This window comes from Bison bison, unplaced genomic scaffold (genome assembly GCF_000754665.1).
Source record: "Bison bison bison isolate TAMUID 2011002044 unplaced genomic scaffold, Bison_UMD1.0 scf7180017864066, whole genome shotgun sequence".
NCBI lineage: Eukaryota > Metazoa > Chordata > Mammalia > Artiodactyla > Bovidae > Bison > Bison bison.
In genome coordinates this window covers 3,524,264-3,542,240 of record NW_011494638.1, presented here as the reverse complement: position 1 = coordinate 3,542,240, position 17,977 = coordinate 3,524,264, and the positions used below count along the sequence as shown (strand labels likewise).

The following is a 17,977-nucleotide window of genomic DNA, read 5'->3' as shown; positions in this document are numbered from 1 at the left end:
TATGGATGTGAGAGTTGGACTGTGAAGAAGGCTGAGCACTGAAGAATTGATGCTTTTGAACTGTGGTGTTGGAGAAGACTCTTGAGAGTCCCTTGGACTGCAAGGAGATCCAACCAGTCCATCCTAAAGGAGATCAGTCCTGGGTGTTCTTTGGAAGGAATGATGCTAAAGCTGAAACTCCAGTACTTTGGCCACCTCATGCGAAGAGTTGACTCACTGGAAAAGACTGATGCTGGGAGGGATTGGGGGCAGGAGGAGAAGGGGACGACAGAGGATGAGATGGCTGGATGGCATCACCGACTCAATGGAGGTGAGTTTGGGTGAACTCCGGGAGTTGGTGATGGACAGGGAGGCCTGGTGTGCTGCAATTCATGGGATCGCAAAGAGTCTGACATGACTGAGTGACTGAACTGAATTGAACTTGCTGAAAAAAAACGAACAAAAACTATGTAGTTGAACATCAAAAGATTACTGCTTGTCACAAGAAACAGACATCTCAAGTTAATGTTTTTAGTGCTTTTCTGTGTATGGGAAGATGCTCGATAATGTGCTTATTGAAATTATTCCTTTGAAATGCTTGTCAACTGTCTAGGGCCAGTATTCTGCACCACTGGTGCATCTGCAGTGACTGATGGCTTGATGGTGGACAACATTGTTTATTACCGGAACGACAGTCAATGAATGTTCTTTGTTGACAAAGATAATAAAGTTTAAAGATACTCTTAGGCATTTTTGCATGTTTTTTTTTTCCCATTATCGCCCTTGACGTTTTAAGCAGTTATTTTAAATTCCATGCCTAATAATTCTTACATCTGTGTTGTATCTGATACTGGTTCTAATTATTGCTTGTTTCTTTGCAATGTGTTTTTACTTACCTTTTGGCATGCCTTACAATTTTGTTGTTGTTAAACACTAGTCATATTGTATCAGGTAATAGAAACTAAGGTTAGTAGGACTTTAGTGAGTAAATTTGTTTACTGTAACAGATTTGGGGTTACGTTTAATGTTAGCTGTGTTAGCTGTAGAGGTATAGGTATTAGAGGCTTCAAATTCCTCTAGTGTTTTTTTTTTTCCAGTTCTCTTTTGAATCTTGGATTTTCGGCTTCTCTATCTACTCATCCTCAGAGAGAGCCTTTGTCATGCAGCTCTTTCTTCTGTGATCAAGTGTCATTATCCTGGAACCCTGTTGGTGTGGTAGTAAATTGTAAGGGAGTGGAAATATTCTGTCATCTTTCCATCAAATCCCAGTCTTTTCATGGGTCTGTATCTTGATTGTGTGATCTTTTTACACGTGTTCTTCCAGTGATACAGCTTTTCTCCCCTGGCCCTCATTCTCTTCCTGGCTGCATTGTTCCTGTCTATTTTCCTGAAGCCTGACAGCTAACTGTGTTTTTTTTTTTTCTCCCTTCAGGTGGGACAAGAAGTCTGGGGAGGACAGGAGTAGGAGGAATTCCCTTCTCCCAGTGCAGATAAGGGACTTCAGCTCTGACAGGTTGCTTTCTCCTGGAGAGTCGATCTTTGTTATGGAGAATGCTTTGGGTATTTCTGTATTTCACAATGATTATTTTTTGAAATTCTTTTTGTAAGGATAATTGCTCTGCAGTATTGTGTGGCTTCTTCCATACAACAGTGTGAATCAGCCATAAGTACACATATATCCCTTCCGTCTTGAACCTCCTCCCACCCGCCATACCATCCCATCCCTTTCGGTTGTCACAGAGTACTGCATTGAGCTTCCTGTGTTATATGTCAGCTTCCCATTAGCTATCTATTTCATTAATACATGTGATACGGTATATGTTTTAATGCTACTCTCTCAATTCGTCCACCCTCTCCTCCCCTCTGCCTCACTGTGTCCAAAATCTCTCTCTGTGTTTGTATCTCTGTTCCTGCCCTTCAGATAGGTTCATCAGTACCATTTTTCCAGATTCCATATATATGCATTAATATGCGGTATTTGTTTTCCTGTTTCTGACTTACTTCACTCTGTATAGCAGGCTCTCAATGATTATTCTTCTCCACCTTCTTCCAGAGTTCTTATTCAGATCTTAGTCATGGTAATCTAGTGGGGTTTCTGATGGTAAAGCTCATAAAAATATGGGGTCACCCTCTAAGACTGTGGCTCCCCAGAGTTTCTCACTGCCGTGCTGGGCCACACTCAGACTCCAGCATTTTGTCAAAGTTACCGTTTAAGTGTTTTTGCCAGCTTATAGCTCCAGTTGCTTCTGGAAAAGACAAGCAGATCTTTGTGTCTTTCTGGACACACTTGTCTCTCTGGGTTTCAGAGTAGCAGTTTTCTCTGTGACTTACTTTTCTGATGGGTCCAAAAAGCTTTGTTTTTAGTGTATCCATCTTTTTATGTTATAAGGATAGGAATAACAACTTTTTAGCGTGTCAGAATGGAAGCTGGAGCTCCTTTGTTGACCTTTTAGCTTTATATATATATATATATATGTGTGTCTATGTGTATGTGTGTATACATACTCTATATAAATAAACATAATTTTATGATATGGATATAAATTTTAGGTTATTCAAGTTTTTAATGGTTGCCATATGCACCTTTAGCTTATCACAATCTATGATCTACTTCAGTTTAACACTGACTCAGTTCCAGTAAAATATAGCAAGTTTGCTTTATACTGCTTCATTTGGTCTCTTTATTTTTGGGCTATTATTGCCATTCATGAATAGGTATATGTATATGGATTTTATAAATAAATAATATGTGTTATAATTTTACTTTCAAAATTATTTTTTTTTAAATCTCAAGTTTTCAAAGAAAGAGAAGAAAAGCAATCAAATACTGTGTTTTAAAAAATTTTAATGGATTAAACATAAATAACATAAAATTTACCATTTTAACCATTTACAAATACATAGTTCAGTCGCATTACATACATTCACATTGTTTTGCCACCATCACCAACCATCCATTTCCAGAACTTTTTTTATTTTCCCAAACTGAAACTCTGTACCCATTAAATAGTAACTTCCCATTCCCCATTTCCCTAAGCCCCTAGCAACCAGCAGTTTATTTTGTCTCTGTGAATTTGACTCCTCTAGGTGTCTCATGTAAGTGTCATCATACTATATTTGTCCTTTTGTGCCTGGCTTCTTTCACTTAGCATAATGTCTTCAGGGTTCACCTACTTTTTAGCATGTGTCAGAATTTTCTTCCTTTTTAATTCTGAAAAATGTTCTGTTAGTATGTATATACCACATTTTGTTTATCCATTTGAATTGTCTTTTATACTTACCCATATATTTACCATTTCCCATACTCTTCATTCCCACTTACGGATCTAAGTTCGTGTTTAGTATCACTTCCTTTCAGCCTGAAGAATCTTCTTTAGTATATCTTATTGGGCAGGTCTGTGACAAATAGTTTCTCTCAGTTTTCATATGTCTTAGAATGTGCTTATTTCATCTTCATTTATGAAGAATGGTTTTGCAGGATCTAGAACTTGCAGTTTTAATTTCTGTCTGTCTGTGCTTTGAACAACAGGTCTTTCGCTGCTTTCTGTCCTCCATTGTTTCTAATGAAGAATCAGCCTTTAATTGTGTTATTATTCCTCTGTACACGATGAGTCCTTTTTTTTGTCTCTGCTTTAAAGATTTTCCAGTTTTTGTTTGGTCTTTGGGTTAATTTAGTAGTTTGACTAAGCTTTATCTAGGTGTATCTCTTTGTATTTATTTTACTCTTGGTTGAAATTCTCTGAAAAGTGTAATGTTCTCATCAGATTTGAGAAGTTTTTGGTAATTATTTCTTGATGTATTTTTAGTTGGAAACTACACATTTTAGTGGTTGGTAATTTAGTCATTAAGTTGTGTCCAACTGTTGCTACCCCATGGACTGTAGCCCACCAGGCTCCTCTGTCCATGGGATTTCCCAGGCAAGAATGCTGGAGTGGGTTGCCATTTTCTTCTCCAGGGGATCTTCACAACCCAGGGATCAAACAGAGGTCTTCTGCATTGCAGGCAATCTCTTGCATTGCAGGTGGATTCTTTATGCACAGAGACACCAGGAAAGATATTTTCGTAGATTATAATAATTCTGAGTTCTAAAAAATTATTTATTGATTGATAGTTGTTTAGTTTTTAATAACTTGCCTGGACTTTAACTGTGGAGTCACACTAGACTCACTTGTGGTAAACAACTGCTGATGTTTCTGCTGAGTTTTCTCATTCTTATTTTTAATTTCTTACATTTTTTTCCTTAAGTGTCTTCGCTGTGTCTGCATAGCTACTTGTTAGCTAATGACTTGGGCACAGGTGGTAAATACCTTCAGCCTGAAAGGTTTCTACCCCTATGCTGACTGGTCTGTATGTGGATTTGGGAATACATTCAAAGTTAGACCAAGTTCTCAAGTATCCCTTGGTTTTGTTTTATGCCAGGCTTCCTCAAGTATCCCCCAGTAATGCATCACTTTCTATTTAACCAGGGGTGTATGGTGAGTTTATTACAGACCTTCCATGGCTCTCTAATTTACATGCTCTTTCTTTTAATTTTCTGACTAGTCAAGCACTTACCCTAACCGGGACTTCAACCTCAGACCTCAGCTGCAAATTTTCCCTTTTCATTCCCAACCAAATTTACTACTTTTCTCCGCCAAAGCCACAGGTTTTCACTACCCCACCCTGAAATGAGTCCACTGTTTTTACTAACAAAGCTGCCGGGTTTTTTTTGTTGTTGTTGTTAGTTTCATGTTAGTGAAAATGTTGGTCTTGTCATCCTGGCTGGAGTGAGTGGTTGGAAGAAACCTTGGGCAGAAGGGCAGAGCCTCTCACAGCTTTTAACTTGTGACATTAGCAGTTTCTCTGGAATCAACACTTATCAATTTGCAGGCTACCTTTGGTTAATTCCCACTGCCTTGAATTGATTATTTTTGATAAATTTGTCTAGTTTTATACATAATCTTTATGGATGAAAATTGCCAACGTCTTCATTCTTCCATAAAACCTGCATGTTTACTGCTGTGGATGAATTTCACATTTACTTATTACCAAAATTCCTAAGAATTCTATTGGTATTTTGATTAGATTTAAATTGACTTATAAATTAATTTGCAGAATGTCAACATATTTAAGGCATTGAGGTTTTCTTCCAGGAATGTGGCATTTATCTCTCTTTATTCAGACTTACATTTTATATTCCTCAGCAAAATTATTTAGCTTACATATAGGGCTGGCTCATATTTTGTTAAGCTTATTTGTAGCATTATAAAAGCTTTTATGGCAATTACTAATGAAATGACCTTTTTTTTTGTATTTTCTGATTGTTGCCAGTTTGTAGGAAAGTTAGTTTTTATGAGTTTGTGTAAGTTGATCCTGTATGTGATTGCCTCTGAAATCTTTTCATTTTGATGTGCTGTGCTTAGTCACTCAGTCGTGTCCGACTCTTTGTGACCCCATGAACTGTAGCCTGCCAGGCTCCTCTGTCCATGGGGACTCTCCAGGCAAGAATACTGGAGTGGGTTGCCATGCCCTCCTCCAGGGGATCTTCCCAACCCAGGGATCGAACCCAGGTCTCCTGCATTGCAGGCAGATTCTTTACTGTTTGAGTCATCAGGGAAGCCCAAGAATACAGACTGGAGTGGGTAGCATGTCCCTTCTCCAGGGTATCTTCCCGACCCAGGAATTGAACTGGGGTGTCCTGCATTGAAGGTGGTTTCTTTACCAGCTGAGCTACCAGGAAAGCCCTTTCATTCTAATAGTTTGTCAACTTATTATTTGTATTCTTTTAGGTAGTCTATGATATTATTTGCAAATAATGATGGTTCTATCTCTGTATAATCTGTTTGTAGTTCTTAAAGTTTTTGATTTTAAAAATGTATTTATTGTAAAAATTCTGTAGTGTAGGTTATGCCGTCCAGGAAAATAGTAAAACAGTAGTCATATTGGTCTTAGGGAGTTTACTGGAAATATTTCTAATGCATCATCATGAAGTATGATATTGTGTAACTCCTTTTATTGATCTAAAAAAATTTTTTTTTCAGTATAAACTAGTATATTGGCATGTACTGAGATCATATTATTTTTTTCTTTTGAGTGCCTAATATAAATAAGAAGCACCATATTTGATCAAGATGTATTATAGTTTTAATATTTTCCTTGATTCAGTTTCCTAGTATTTTATTATTTTTGCATTTTAATTCATAAATGAGATTGGTTTGTAAAGAACATTGCCTTGATAAACCAGAGATTCATTCCAGATTGAAATAATTATAGGCTTCCCTTTCTTCAGGAATTTGGATTAGAAGCTGCTCATTATTCAGTTACTTACATTTGCTGTCTATATTAAACTCATATCCCAGACTGTATGGCATCCTTTTTTGAGCAGTACAAGGGACCTAAAATCCCTTCATGTAAGGTGATTATTTTTCTAGCTTTCTGAATTTTTCTGTTACCACACATTCTTCGTTTAAATGGTATGTTCCCCTGATTGCATTTTGTAAAAAAATAAGACCATCAAGGATTATTTAATGTTTGTCAGTCTCTGTTTCTTTGCTGTATGGAGTCTCCCTTTTCTCTTTATCATAATCATAAGGTATTACCTTCTTCATGTTTTTCTTTTCATTCCAGTTCATTCTGTGACCTGTTCTTTGATGCCTTTTGTAATTATTCCGCTTCCTCATTAATCCCTGAAGACTACTTTTATGTTTGTGATACAGCCTATTATACGTTATATACACATATGTATTTATAGTACATATGCATGTGTGGCTACCCACACACGTATTTCCCTTAACTATGTCTTGGCATAATAGAACTTTCTTGTTACTTTTGGTTGTAAGAACAGTCTTATTTTTGGTAATTGAGACTTAGTTTGTGCCTTTATAAAACTTAAAAAAATTTATTCTGCTTAACAGGGATTTTGAGGGGTGAAGGTGTTCTGACTCTACACATACTTTTTCCTCCTTCCACGTGTTGGAGTGGAGAGGAAGGAGGGGGAAAAAGGCAAATATATTACTAAATTAGGGGAAGTTGTCATCATCCTTTAGGTTGTGGCTACCTATAGCTAATACTGACTGTTCATCATGACCTGTTGTGAGGCCTTTAAATGCTGGTTAATTGCCCTATGCAGATTTGTCCTGGTCCAACCTGTTGACAGCTCACTGCAGCTCTCTGAACTTGGGACATGTAGTAGTTAGCATCTTGTGTGCTTAGTTTAGGTCTTAGAAGCAATTCTAGGATTACAAGAAACTTCTGTTAGTAATCTATGAAATTTATTTTAATGTCAGTGTTTCACAGTTTAATAGGAAAAAAAATTAGTCTCTAGAGGAGGGTATTAACTCATGCAAATATTTCTTTGGTACTTCACAGTTTTCATACATGTAGTTTTAATTCCATATCCTAAAATAATTCAGCCTCTTATAAATTTCTTCCCAGCATGTCATTCTAGAGTTGTGTCAGATGTCCAATGTAATTTAAATTTACATTAATGAAACCTAAATAAAATGAACAGTTCAGTCCCTCAGTCACACTAGCTACATTTTCAGTGCTTCATTAGCCACAAGTGGCTAGTAGTACAGAACATTACTACCTCTGATAAAAGTTCTGTTAGACATTGCTTCTCTAGAGGATAGAGGTGAGAAATACTTGTTACCATAGGAAAGTTAGAAAAGTGGAGTTAACCATATATACTAACCAGTTACTCTGTTACACAGATTTTTTTTTTTCTTGACCATATGAAGTTTGTGAAAGGGAGAAAAGTTGGCACACAACTGAGCAATGTATTGCTTTCAGATTCATATACTAAAATAATGACCTAATACTGTGGACAGATTCTCTCTGTCACACACACATACACACACACACACACTGACATATATACTTCACTAACATGACTCACTTTCCCAGAAACTGTTAATCACCGTACCTTTTGTGGCAAGATTTTTAGATGCTGAATTCCCAGTAAGACATTTATTTCAAATAACTTCACTGCAAACATAGTTGGGAGAAGGCAATGGCACCCCACTACAGTTCTCTTGCCTGGACGATCCCATGGATGGAGGGGCCTGGTAGGCTGCAGTCCATGGGGTCGCTAAGAGTCGGACACGACTGAGCGACTTCACTTTCACTTTCCACTTTCATGCATTGGAGAAGGAAATGGCAACCCACTCCAGTGTTCTTGCCTGGCGAATGCCAGGGACAGGGGAGCCTGGTGGGCTGCCGTCTGTGGGGTCGCACAGAGTCGGACACGACTGAAGCGACTTAGCAGCAGCAAACATAGTTGACAGCAGGGTTCAAAGTTCAAACATTTCCGCCCACCAGAGACTAACTCTCTAGTTCCTGCTTTCTGTATCCCTTCTTATTATGTCCTCATTCCTCAGATGAAGGTCAGTGCAACTTCAGTCCTAAGACAGGAAAGACTGGCGTTTTTGAAAGCCAAATGTTTGCATATACATATTTGTGTATATGGAAGGGTTTGAGACAAGTGACTTAACTTTCAGAATAACAAATTTTTCTTCTCTTTTTTTTTTTAAACCAAACTCTTACATATCATCTAATTGAATTTGTGCCTATATTTTACATACAAGTAAACTGAGGCTAGGGAAAGTGACTGCCCAAGAACATATCAATGTGTGTGTGTGTTAGTCACTCAGTCATGTCCGACCCTGTGACCACATGAACTGTAGCCTGCCAGACTCCTCTGCCCATGGAATTCTACAGGCAGGAATACTAGAGTGGGTTGCCATTCTCTTCTCCAGGGGATCTTCCTGACCCAGGGCTCAAACCTGGGTCTCCTGTGTTGCAGGCAGATTCTTTACCATCTGAGCCACCAGGGAAGCCTGAAACTAAGGTATGTGTTCAGTGACGCCCAGATTGTTGAGCATTCTCCTAAATCATTTGCCTTTCCTATTTTAATTCTTTATTCATTGCTAACTATTGCTGCAGTTTTAATGACAAGTGTTTAGAGGTGAAAGTAAATAATTATTATAATGAATTTCTTATTTTTAAAATGTTGCTTTTTAAGTTTTAAAGGATTTGGTAATTTTAATTTTTACAGATTGAAGAGGAAGAGAGGAAAAAAATAGAAGATATGAAAGAAAATGAACGGATAAAAGCAACTAAAGAATTGGAAGCCTGGAAAGAATGTCAAAGAAAAGCTGAAGAACTTAAAATAATTCAGAGAGAAGAAAAATTATATCATCAAGAAAAGCAAATGGAAGAAGAGAGAAAAAAATTAAAACATAAATGTCTTACTGGGAATTCAGCATCTAAAAATCTTGCCACAAAAGGTACGGTGATTAACAGTTTCTGGGAAAGTGAGTCATGTTAGTGAAGTATATATGTCAGTGTGTGTGTGTGTGTATGTGTGTGTGACAGAGAGAATCTGTCCACAGTATTAGGTCATTATTTTAGTATATGATGTACTACAATACAGAGAATAAAGTGAAAGACTTATTTCTTCCAGAAAGTAATTAAGTTTTCATAATGAGCAAAGATTCAATACTGTTTTTACTCACATGCTTTCTTTAGACTTTTAGGCAAGTATTATCAATTGTGGGTTTAACTCAGGTACAGTAAGACTTGGAGTGAATTAGCAGTACCAGAAACATTCATTTATTCTTTAGAGATAAGAAACTAGGAGTTTCATTAAAAGGTCTTTTATTCATGTAACTCAGGAAAGCAAGTACTAATAAGCAGATTTAGTTGTAAACAGATAAGAACTCTGCTGGCTTTTGATTCTGGTATTTTCAAAAATAAGTGAGAGGACATTTTTCTTTATTGAAAACTAAGAGTTTGTTTTTATCTGATACTAGAATATTAAACTTTGTTTTGGGCTTATTTATATTTATTAAATGGAACATTTTGTAGTAAAATCTTACACAATAGTAACTTCATATTTCTTGGGTGATTACTGTATGTCAGGTAATTTTATTGATTGTATCACTGTTTTCTCACAATAGCACTTGGAGTAAGTGCTGTTATTCTTTTTTGTTTTATTTTGTTATTCTTATTTTAAAGGAAAAACATGTTTTGAAAGGATAAACAACTACCCAGTAAGCAAACCTGTAGGATTTGAACCCAGATCTGTCTGATTCTGAAACCTGTATTCTTTTCAAAGGCTATAGGTCTTTACTACTATAACAGTGAGATCTAGCATGTTAAAAAGTCATTTATAGTGACTATTAAGCAATAGCCATTATTAAATTTGTATATTTTTCATGGTTTAATATTGACATGCCAGTTAACTACTATGCTATCTCCTTTAATGCCATTTCAGCAAAATATTGATACAGCTAGAGAATTTGGAAACATCTCCTTCCAAATTTCAAATACTGCTAGACAAATTGATTGTTTTTAAATACTGTTGGAACACAAACATACTTTTATAGGTATGAGGTATCCTGAAGATGCTTAGAAAAAATTCATCCATGGATATAAGGGAAATTAAACATGGTAGAGGGAAAAAATACATGTCACCCTTTTTTTTACTCTAGAAGTCTCCACCCCCCCCTTTTTTAAGTTGTGTCATTACAGATGCCTGACAAATGTGGTTACTTTCTTCCATCTTTTTCATACATTTAACAGATATTTATTTACTGCATGTCTCCTCTGTGCTGGAAGTTATGGAATATACATTTATGACTAAACATGTGGCCAGTACCTTCAAGGAACATATACTGTTATAGATACAGATATCTTCAGTTAGCTGGGATTTGTACATAACTGCTTTAAAAAAATTCACAAATATCTCATTGGTCAATAAAGTTAGACCTCTTGAAGCAGGAAACTTGGCCGCTCCTAAAAAGTCTAATACTACTGTTTCAATGTCACTGTTAACTAAAAATGCTCATTTGATAGCATTTTTAACTATAGGAAGCATATTGTATTATTTTCCCCAGAAACACTCTTTGGACAAGCTACTTTTGTAGTATATATAGAATACAGGTGGCGTGGCAGGTACTGCAGCTTGCCTACTCACTGTGCACTCTTCTTTTCACTGATAGAATCATGACTTGGGGGTAGGGAACAGAAGAAATGTGTCCAGCTAAAAAAAAGTTAACTCTGGGAAATTTGACTATTGGTTGGATATTTGAAGAAATTAATAATTACATTTTTTTCTTTACATGTGATAATGATATTATAGTTAGATTTATAAAGTCCTCATCTTGTAGAGGTGACTACTGAAATATTTATTGATTAAAAAATACAGTGTCTGAGGTTTGCTTCAAAATAGTGTGGTATGTGAAAGTGGATAGAGGTAATGATGAGTGGTGTTGGCCATGAGTTGATAATTGAAGTCATGTTATGAATGCATGATGGTAATTATTCTTTCCTGTCTACTTTTGTACATATTTGCAATTTTTTATTATAAAATGGAAAAAAAATAAGGATCAAACAGTTATTCATTTTTCAAAGTAATTTTAAATTAGTAAAAAAAAGAAAAAAGGAAAACAAAATTCACCTTCAGCTCCCTCAGACTCTCTTGTAGCCAAGTGACACATGTATGTCACTTGTATATGCATGTCGCTTGGGTGTATATGTATGTCACACACACATATATATGTATGTACCTTGACACATGTATGTCACTTGTCATACATATGTATGACATGTAGCCAAGTGACACAGCTCTGACTCTTGAAATAGAAATGTGCTAATGATTTATAGAAAAGTATTACTTTTCCAAGATGAGTGTCCCTAGTTCCTTTTTGCTTGCTTCCTCTTTCCTTTTTCTACCTAAGATGAGGATCTATGCCAGGAAATGAATTAGCTATTGTCTTGAGATCATTAAGTGGTAAGTCATACATTAAGAGTGATGGAACAGGGAAGAAGGAGCTTGGGACATTAATAACATTGGAGAGCTTATAAATCATGCTGGAGTATCTTTCTTCAAACTTGTTAAGTGAGAAAAACAAACCCATGTATGATTAAACCACTTTAATTGTGTTTGTTATTCATGTATCCTAGAGAATTTTGACTACTGGAAATGGCTAATGGAAGGCAAGGTTGATTTAGCCTTTGAAAATCACTCAGTATAGTTAATTAAAGGAAAAATGTGATTATTTCAATATTACAAAAAGGCGTTTGACAAAATCCAACACCCATTTATAATAAAAATTGCTTAAAAAATTAGGACTAGAAACTTTCTTGATCTGGTAAGGGGCTTCTACACAAAAACCTATAGCAAACATCCTATTTACTGATGAAATAATGGATATTTTGCCCCTGAGGTTGAAGAGTAAGGCAGACATTTCTGTTTTTACTGCTTCATTCAGCATTATACTGGAGGTCCTAACTGCTGCATTAAGACAAGAGGGCACATTGGTGGTTGCCTGAGACCAGGAGCAAAAGGAAGGAATGAACTGCACAGAGCTGTAGGGGGCTCTTAGAGATGATAGAAATTTTCTGTCTTGATTGTGATTTCATGAGTATGTACATTTATCAGAACTCATTTAATATGCTTTAAGTACAGTTGTTGTACATGAATTATTTCTCAATAAAATTGGAAAAAATGTTTATTATTTTTAAGCATGAAAGCATCAAAGTGTATATGATTTCCTCAAATTCTTATTATTCCACAGTAGTGCTTAGGGCCAGGCATAATGAGGCCATCCCCCAAGTGGTTTCATTTGAGGGTCCTTGCTTTTATGTCTGTTTTTATAAGGGAAAGTGAAATCAATGAGCGTTAATTAGTTACACAACTTTGGAAACTTCCTTGTCTTGTTAGGAAGAGCTTTGTTTAAAAGGGATAAACTCTGGAAGTCAGTTACCGGTATCAGCCTGTTGTGTTGAACTAATTTTGTGGTGTTGAGCTATCTTATTTGCTAAGCTACTAAAAGCATTGTAGAGGGAAAGATGAGACTTCAGAGCACGTGGATTTTTCCATTCTCAACTTTATAGAACTAGGTATTTCTAAAGGTAGGAGAAAGCATAAGTCTGGAGAAAATAAGGTTGGTTGAAAGTGTGTAAGACTTTGCTTACCAGTTCTCCTCCTCTACCAGAGCAGACAGCTGGAGGTTTACTTTCTGTACAGTTGAGGACTCAATGAGATTCTGCTCTGAAAATACAGAGATTGAGGAAAGTCTGTATTATGAAAATCTAAATACTGATTCAAGAGATCCCTTCAAGTCCTATACTCTTTGCCATATGCATACATGAGCCCAGTGTGCCTGGGATGCAGATTGAACAATTCCTCTACAGGGAAGCCAAAACCTTGCAAAAATCTTGTCGTTTTTAATGGCCCAGCTAATTCACCATGCTGAAGCTTATTCATCAACAATCTTCAGATTCATGTACACAACTTCCAGTCAGAATATTTATACTTAGCATTTTTAATATGAACAGATAGCCAAAACCGAACAGAAAAATATAACTTGGAACGACCAGGTATGAAACAAGTAGGAATGGAAGAAAACTTAAAAAGAACCATAATTAACGTCCTCAGAGAGATGAAAACATATTTTAACCTTGAACAAAAACAGAGGCTGTAACAAAGAATTTTCCGTAAAAACAGTTTGGAAATTTAAAATGTATAAAACATTCGATCAGATAGTTGGAATATAGTAAATTTTCCCCAGAAAATAGAAAAAAATGATGAAGAGATTTTAGAATAGAAAAGATGGAACTTCTCTCATGGTCCCGTGGTAAAGAATCTGTCTTGCAATGCGGGGGACACGGGTTCAATCCCTGGTTGGGGAACTAAGATTCCCCCATGCTGCAGAGCAGTTAAGCCTGGGCATTGCAGCTACTGAGCCCACATGCGCTGGAGCCTATGTACCACCACTGGGTAACCTGCACGCTGCAACTGCTGGAGCCCACCTGCTCTGGGGCCTGCACTCTGCAACTGCAGAGTCCATGCTCCAGAATGAAATCTCCCACATAACACAATGAAGGTCCTGGGTGCCACAACTAAGACCTGATGCAGCCAAATAACAATAAATAAACAGATAAATTAATGTAATTAAATAAAATAGAACAGATGAAACAACTAGAGTATACAGCCACATTGTCCCAACATTCAAATAATAGAAGTATTAGGAAGAGAGAAGGGAGAAACAGGAAAGGAAATAATTTTTTTTAAATCTGTTTTTAAATTTGGATATAACTGACTTATTATGTTTTAAGTGTACAATATAATGTTTGGATATATGTATATATTGTGAAATGATCACCACAGTAAATCTAGTAAATCTGTCCAGCACCATACATATTTACAGTATTTTTTCTTATGAGAACTTCTAAGATTTACTAATATAAAGTACAGTGTATTAACTATAGTCATCAGGCTATACATTTCATCCCTAGGACTTGTTTATTTTATGGCTAGAAGTTTGTACTTTTTGATCACCATCACCCATTTTGTCCACATCCCAACCCCCGTCTCTGACAGCCACCGGTCTGCTCTCTGTAACTATGAGTTCCATTTTTTGTTGTCGATTCTACATGTAAGAAATAATTTAAAAATTTTTTAGTGAGGGGTTGTGGAGGGAGAAAGAAAGGAGGAGATTGGGATTAACAGATACATACTACTATATGTAAAATTACACACTCCAGTATTCTTGCCTGGAGAATCCCGTGGACAGAGAAGCCTGGCGGGCTATGTTCTATGGGTTTGCAAAAAGCCAGACACGACTGAAGCAATTTATCAGCAGCATTTGTAAAATAGAAAAACAGGGACCTGCTGTATAGCACAGGGAACTGTATTCAGTGTCTTGTAGTAACCTATAATGTAAAAGAATCTGAAAAAATATATATTTGTTCCTGCTGCTGCTGCTAAGTAACTTGAGTCATGTCCGACTCTGTGCGACCCCATAGACGGCAGCCCACCAGGCTCCCCCGTCCCTGGGTTTCTCCAGGCAAGAAAATTGGAGTGGGTTGCCATTTCCTTCTCCAGTGCGTGAAAGTGAAAAGTGAAAGGGAAGTTGCTCAGTCGTGTCATATTTGTTCCTAATACTATTTTATTTTTCATTAATCAATTATTGCAGCATTTTGCAAATTTCATTAGTCTATTCCAAAAAGCAGTTTTGGATGTTATTGATTCTTTTATTGTTTATTTGTTTTCTATTCCATTAATTCCTGTGTGTATTTTTATTTCACTACTCCTAGTTTCTTTGAGTTTTCTCTGTTTTTTTATATAATTTGTTTGCATTAATTTTTGAATCTTTTAATTCATGCATATGAAGTGTAATACATTCATCAAGTCTTGACATCTTGTTTTTTCATTGTCATGTGGTTACAAATATTTTGCAAGCCATCATAATTTTTTTGGTCTCCAATTATTAGGGAGAATTGTTTTAAAATTTACAAATGTATAAAAAGGCTGGACCAAAGCAGAAATGATGCTTAGTTGTGGATGTATCTGGTATTAAAAGTATAGTCTGGTGCTGTAAAGAACAGTATTACATAGAAACCTGGAATGTTAGGCCCATGAATCAAGGTAAATTGAAACTGGTCAAGCAGAAGGTGGCAGGAGTGAACATTGACATCTTAGGAATCAGTGAACTCAAATGGATGAGGATGGGGAAATTTAATTCAGATGACCATTATACCTACTACTGTGGGCAAGTATCCCTTAGAAGAAATGGAGTAGCCCTCACGGTCAACAAAAAAATCTAATATGCAGTACTGGGGTGCAATCTCAAAAACAACAGAAATGATTTTGGTTTGTTTCCATGGCAAACCATTCAACATCACAGTAATCCAAGTCTATGCCAGAGCCACTAATGCTGAAGAAGCTGAAGTTGAATAGTTTTACAAAGACCTCCTAGAACTAACACCGTAAAAAGATGTCCTTTTCATCATTAGGGATTGGAATGCAAAAGTAGGAAGTCTAGAAATTCATGGAGTAGTAGGCAAGTGTGGCCTTGGAATACAAAATGAAGCAAGGCAAAGGCTAACAGTTTTGTAAAGAAAACACACTGGTCATAGCAAACACCCTCTTTCAACAACACAAGAAATGACTCTATACATGGACATCCCTAGATGGTCAATACTGGAATCAGTTTGATTTTATACTCTGCAGCTGAAGATGGAGAAGCTCTCTACACTCAGCAAAAACAAGACCTGGAGCTGACTGGCTCCAATCATGAACTCCTCCTGATTGTAAAATTCAGGCTTTAATTGAAGAAAGTAGAGAAAACTGCGAGGCCATTCAGGTATGGCCTAAATCAAATCCCTTATGATTATACAGTGGAGGTGACAAATAGATGCAAGGGATTATATCTGGTAGATAGAATGCCTGAAGAATTATAGATGGAGGTTCATAACACTGTGTGGGAGGCAGTGACCAGAACCATCCCCAAGAAAAATAAATGCAAGAACGCAAAGTGGTTGTCTGAGGAGGCCTTATAAATAGCTGAGAAAAGAAGAGAAGTGAAAGGCAAAGGAGAAAGGGAAAGACACACCTAATTGAATGCAGAGTTTCAAAGAATAGCAAGGAGAGATAAGAAAGCCTTCCTCAGTGATCAGTGCAAAGAAATAGAGGAAAACAATAGGAAAGAGTAGAGATCTCTTCAAAAAAATTAGAGATAACGAACATTCCATGCAAAGATGGGCACAATAAAGGACAGAAATGGTATGGACCTAACAGAAGCAGAAGATATTAAGAAGAGGTGGCAAGAATACACAGAAGAACTATACAAAGAAAATCTTCATGACCCATGACCCAGATAATCGTGATGGTGTGATTACTCACCTAGAGCCAGACATCCTGGAGTATGAAGTCAAGGGGGCCTTAAGAAGCATTACTACCAACAAAGCTAGGGGAGGTAATGGAATTACAGCTGAGCTATTTCAGATTCTAAAATATGATGCTGTGAAAGTGCTGCACCCAATATAGCAGCAAGTTTGGAAAACTCAGCAGTGACCACAGGACTGGAAAAGGTCAGTTTCTATTTCTTTTTTTTTTTTTACACTGGGTTATTGTTACCATCTTTCTAAATTCCATATATGTGCGTTAGTATACTGTATTGATGTTTTTCCTTCTGGCTTACTTCATTCTGTATAATAGGCTCCAGTTTCATCCACCTCATTAGAACTGATTCAAATGTATTCTTTTTAATGGCTGAGTAATACTCCATTGTGTATATGTACCACAGCTTTCTTATCCATTCATCTGCTGATGGACATCTAGGTTGCTTCCATGTCCTGGCTATTATAAACAGTGCTGCGATGAACATTGGGGTACACGTGTCTCTTTCCCTTCTGGTTTCCTCAGTGTGTATGCCCAGCAGTGGGATTGCTGGATCATAAGGCAGTTCTATTTCCAGTTTTTTAAGGAATCTCCACACTGTTCTCCATAGTGGCTGTACTAATTTGCATTCCCACCAACAGTGTAAGAGGGTTCCCTTTTCTCCACACCCTCTCCAGCATTTATTATTTGTAGACTTTTGGATCGCAGCCATTCTGACTGGTGTGAAATGGTACCTCATAGTGGTTTTGATTTGCATTTCTCTGATAATGAGTGATGTTGAGCATCTTTTCATGTGTTTGTTAGCCGTCTGTATGTCTTCTTTGGAGAAATGTCTATTTAGTTCTTTGGCCCATTTTTTGATTGGGTCATTTATTTTTCTGGAGTTGAGCTGTAGGAGTTGCTTGTATATTTTTGAGATTAGTTGTTTGTCAGTTGCTTCATTTGCTATTATTTTCTCCCATTCTGAAAGCTGTCTTTTCACCTTGCTAATAGTTTCCTTTGATGTGCAGAAGCTTTTAAGGTTAATTAGGTCCCATTTGTTTATTTTTGCTTTTATTTCCAATATTCTGGGAGGTGGGTCATAGAGGATCCTGCTGTGATGTATGTCAGAGAGTGTTTTGCCTATGTTCTCCTCTAGGAGTTTTATAGTTTCTGGTCTTACGTTTAGATCTTTAATCCATTTTGAGTTTATTTTTGTGTGTGGTGTTAGAAAGTGTTCTAGTTTCATTCTTTTACAAGTGGTTGACCAGATTTCCCAGCACCACTTGTTAAAGAGACTGTCTTTAATCCATTGTATATTCTTGCCTCCTTTGTCAAAGATAAGGTGTC

General features: G+C 36.7%; 1 protein-coding gene across 4 annotated transcripts in view; it reads left to right on the top strand.

Annotated features, from left to right (window-relative positions):
• DYX1C1 (dyslexia susceptibility 1 candidate 1) overlaps positions 1 to 17,977 on the top strand; it is an 86,450-nt gene that overhangs the window by 25,964 nt on the left and 42,509 nt on the right. For all 4 annotated transcript variants that reach the window (XM_010836778.1, XM_010836777.1, XM_010836779.1 and 1 more), the window contains exon 4: positions 9,014 to 9,245. In XM_010836778.1, coding sequence (XP_010835080.1) covers positions 9,014 to 9,245 — 232 coding nt within the window. The remainder of the gene's footprint in view (positions 1 to 9,013; positions 9,246 to 17,977) is intronic.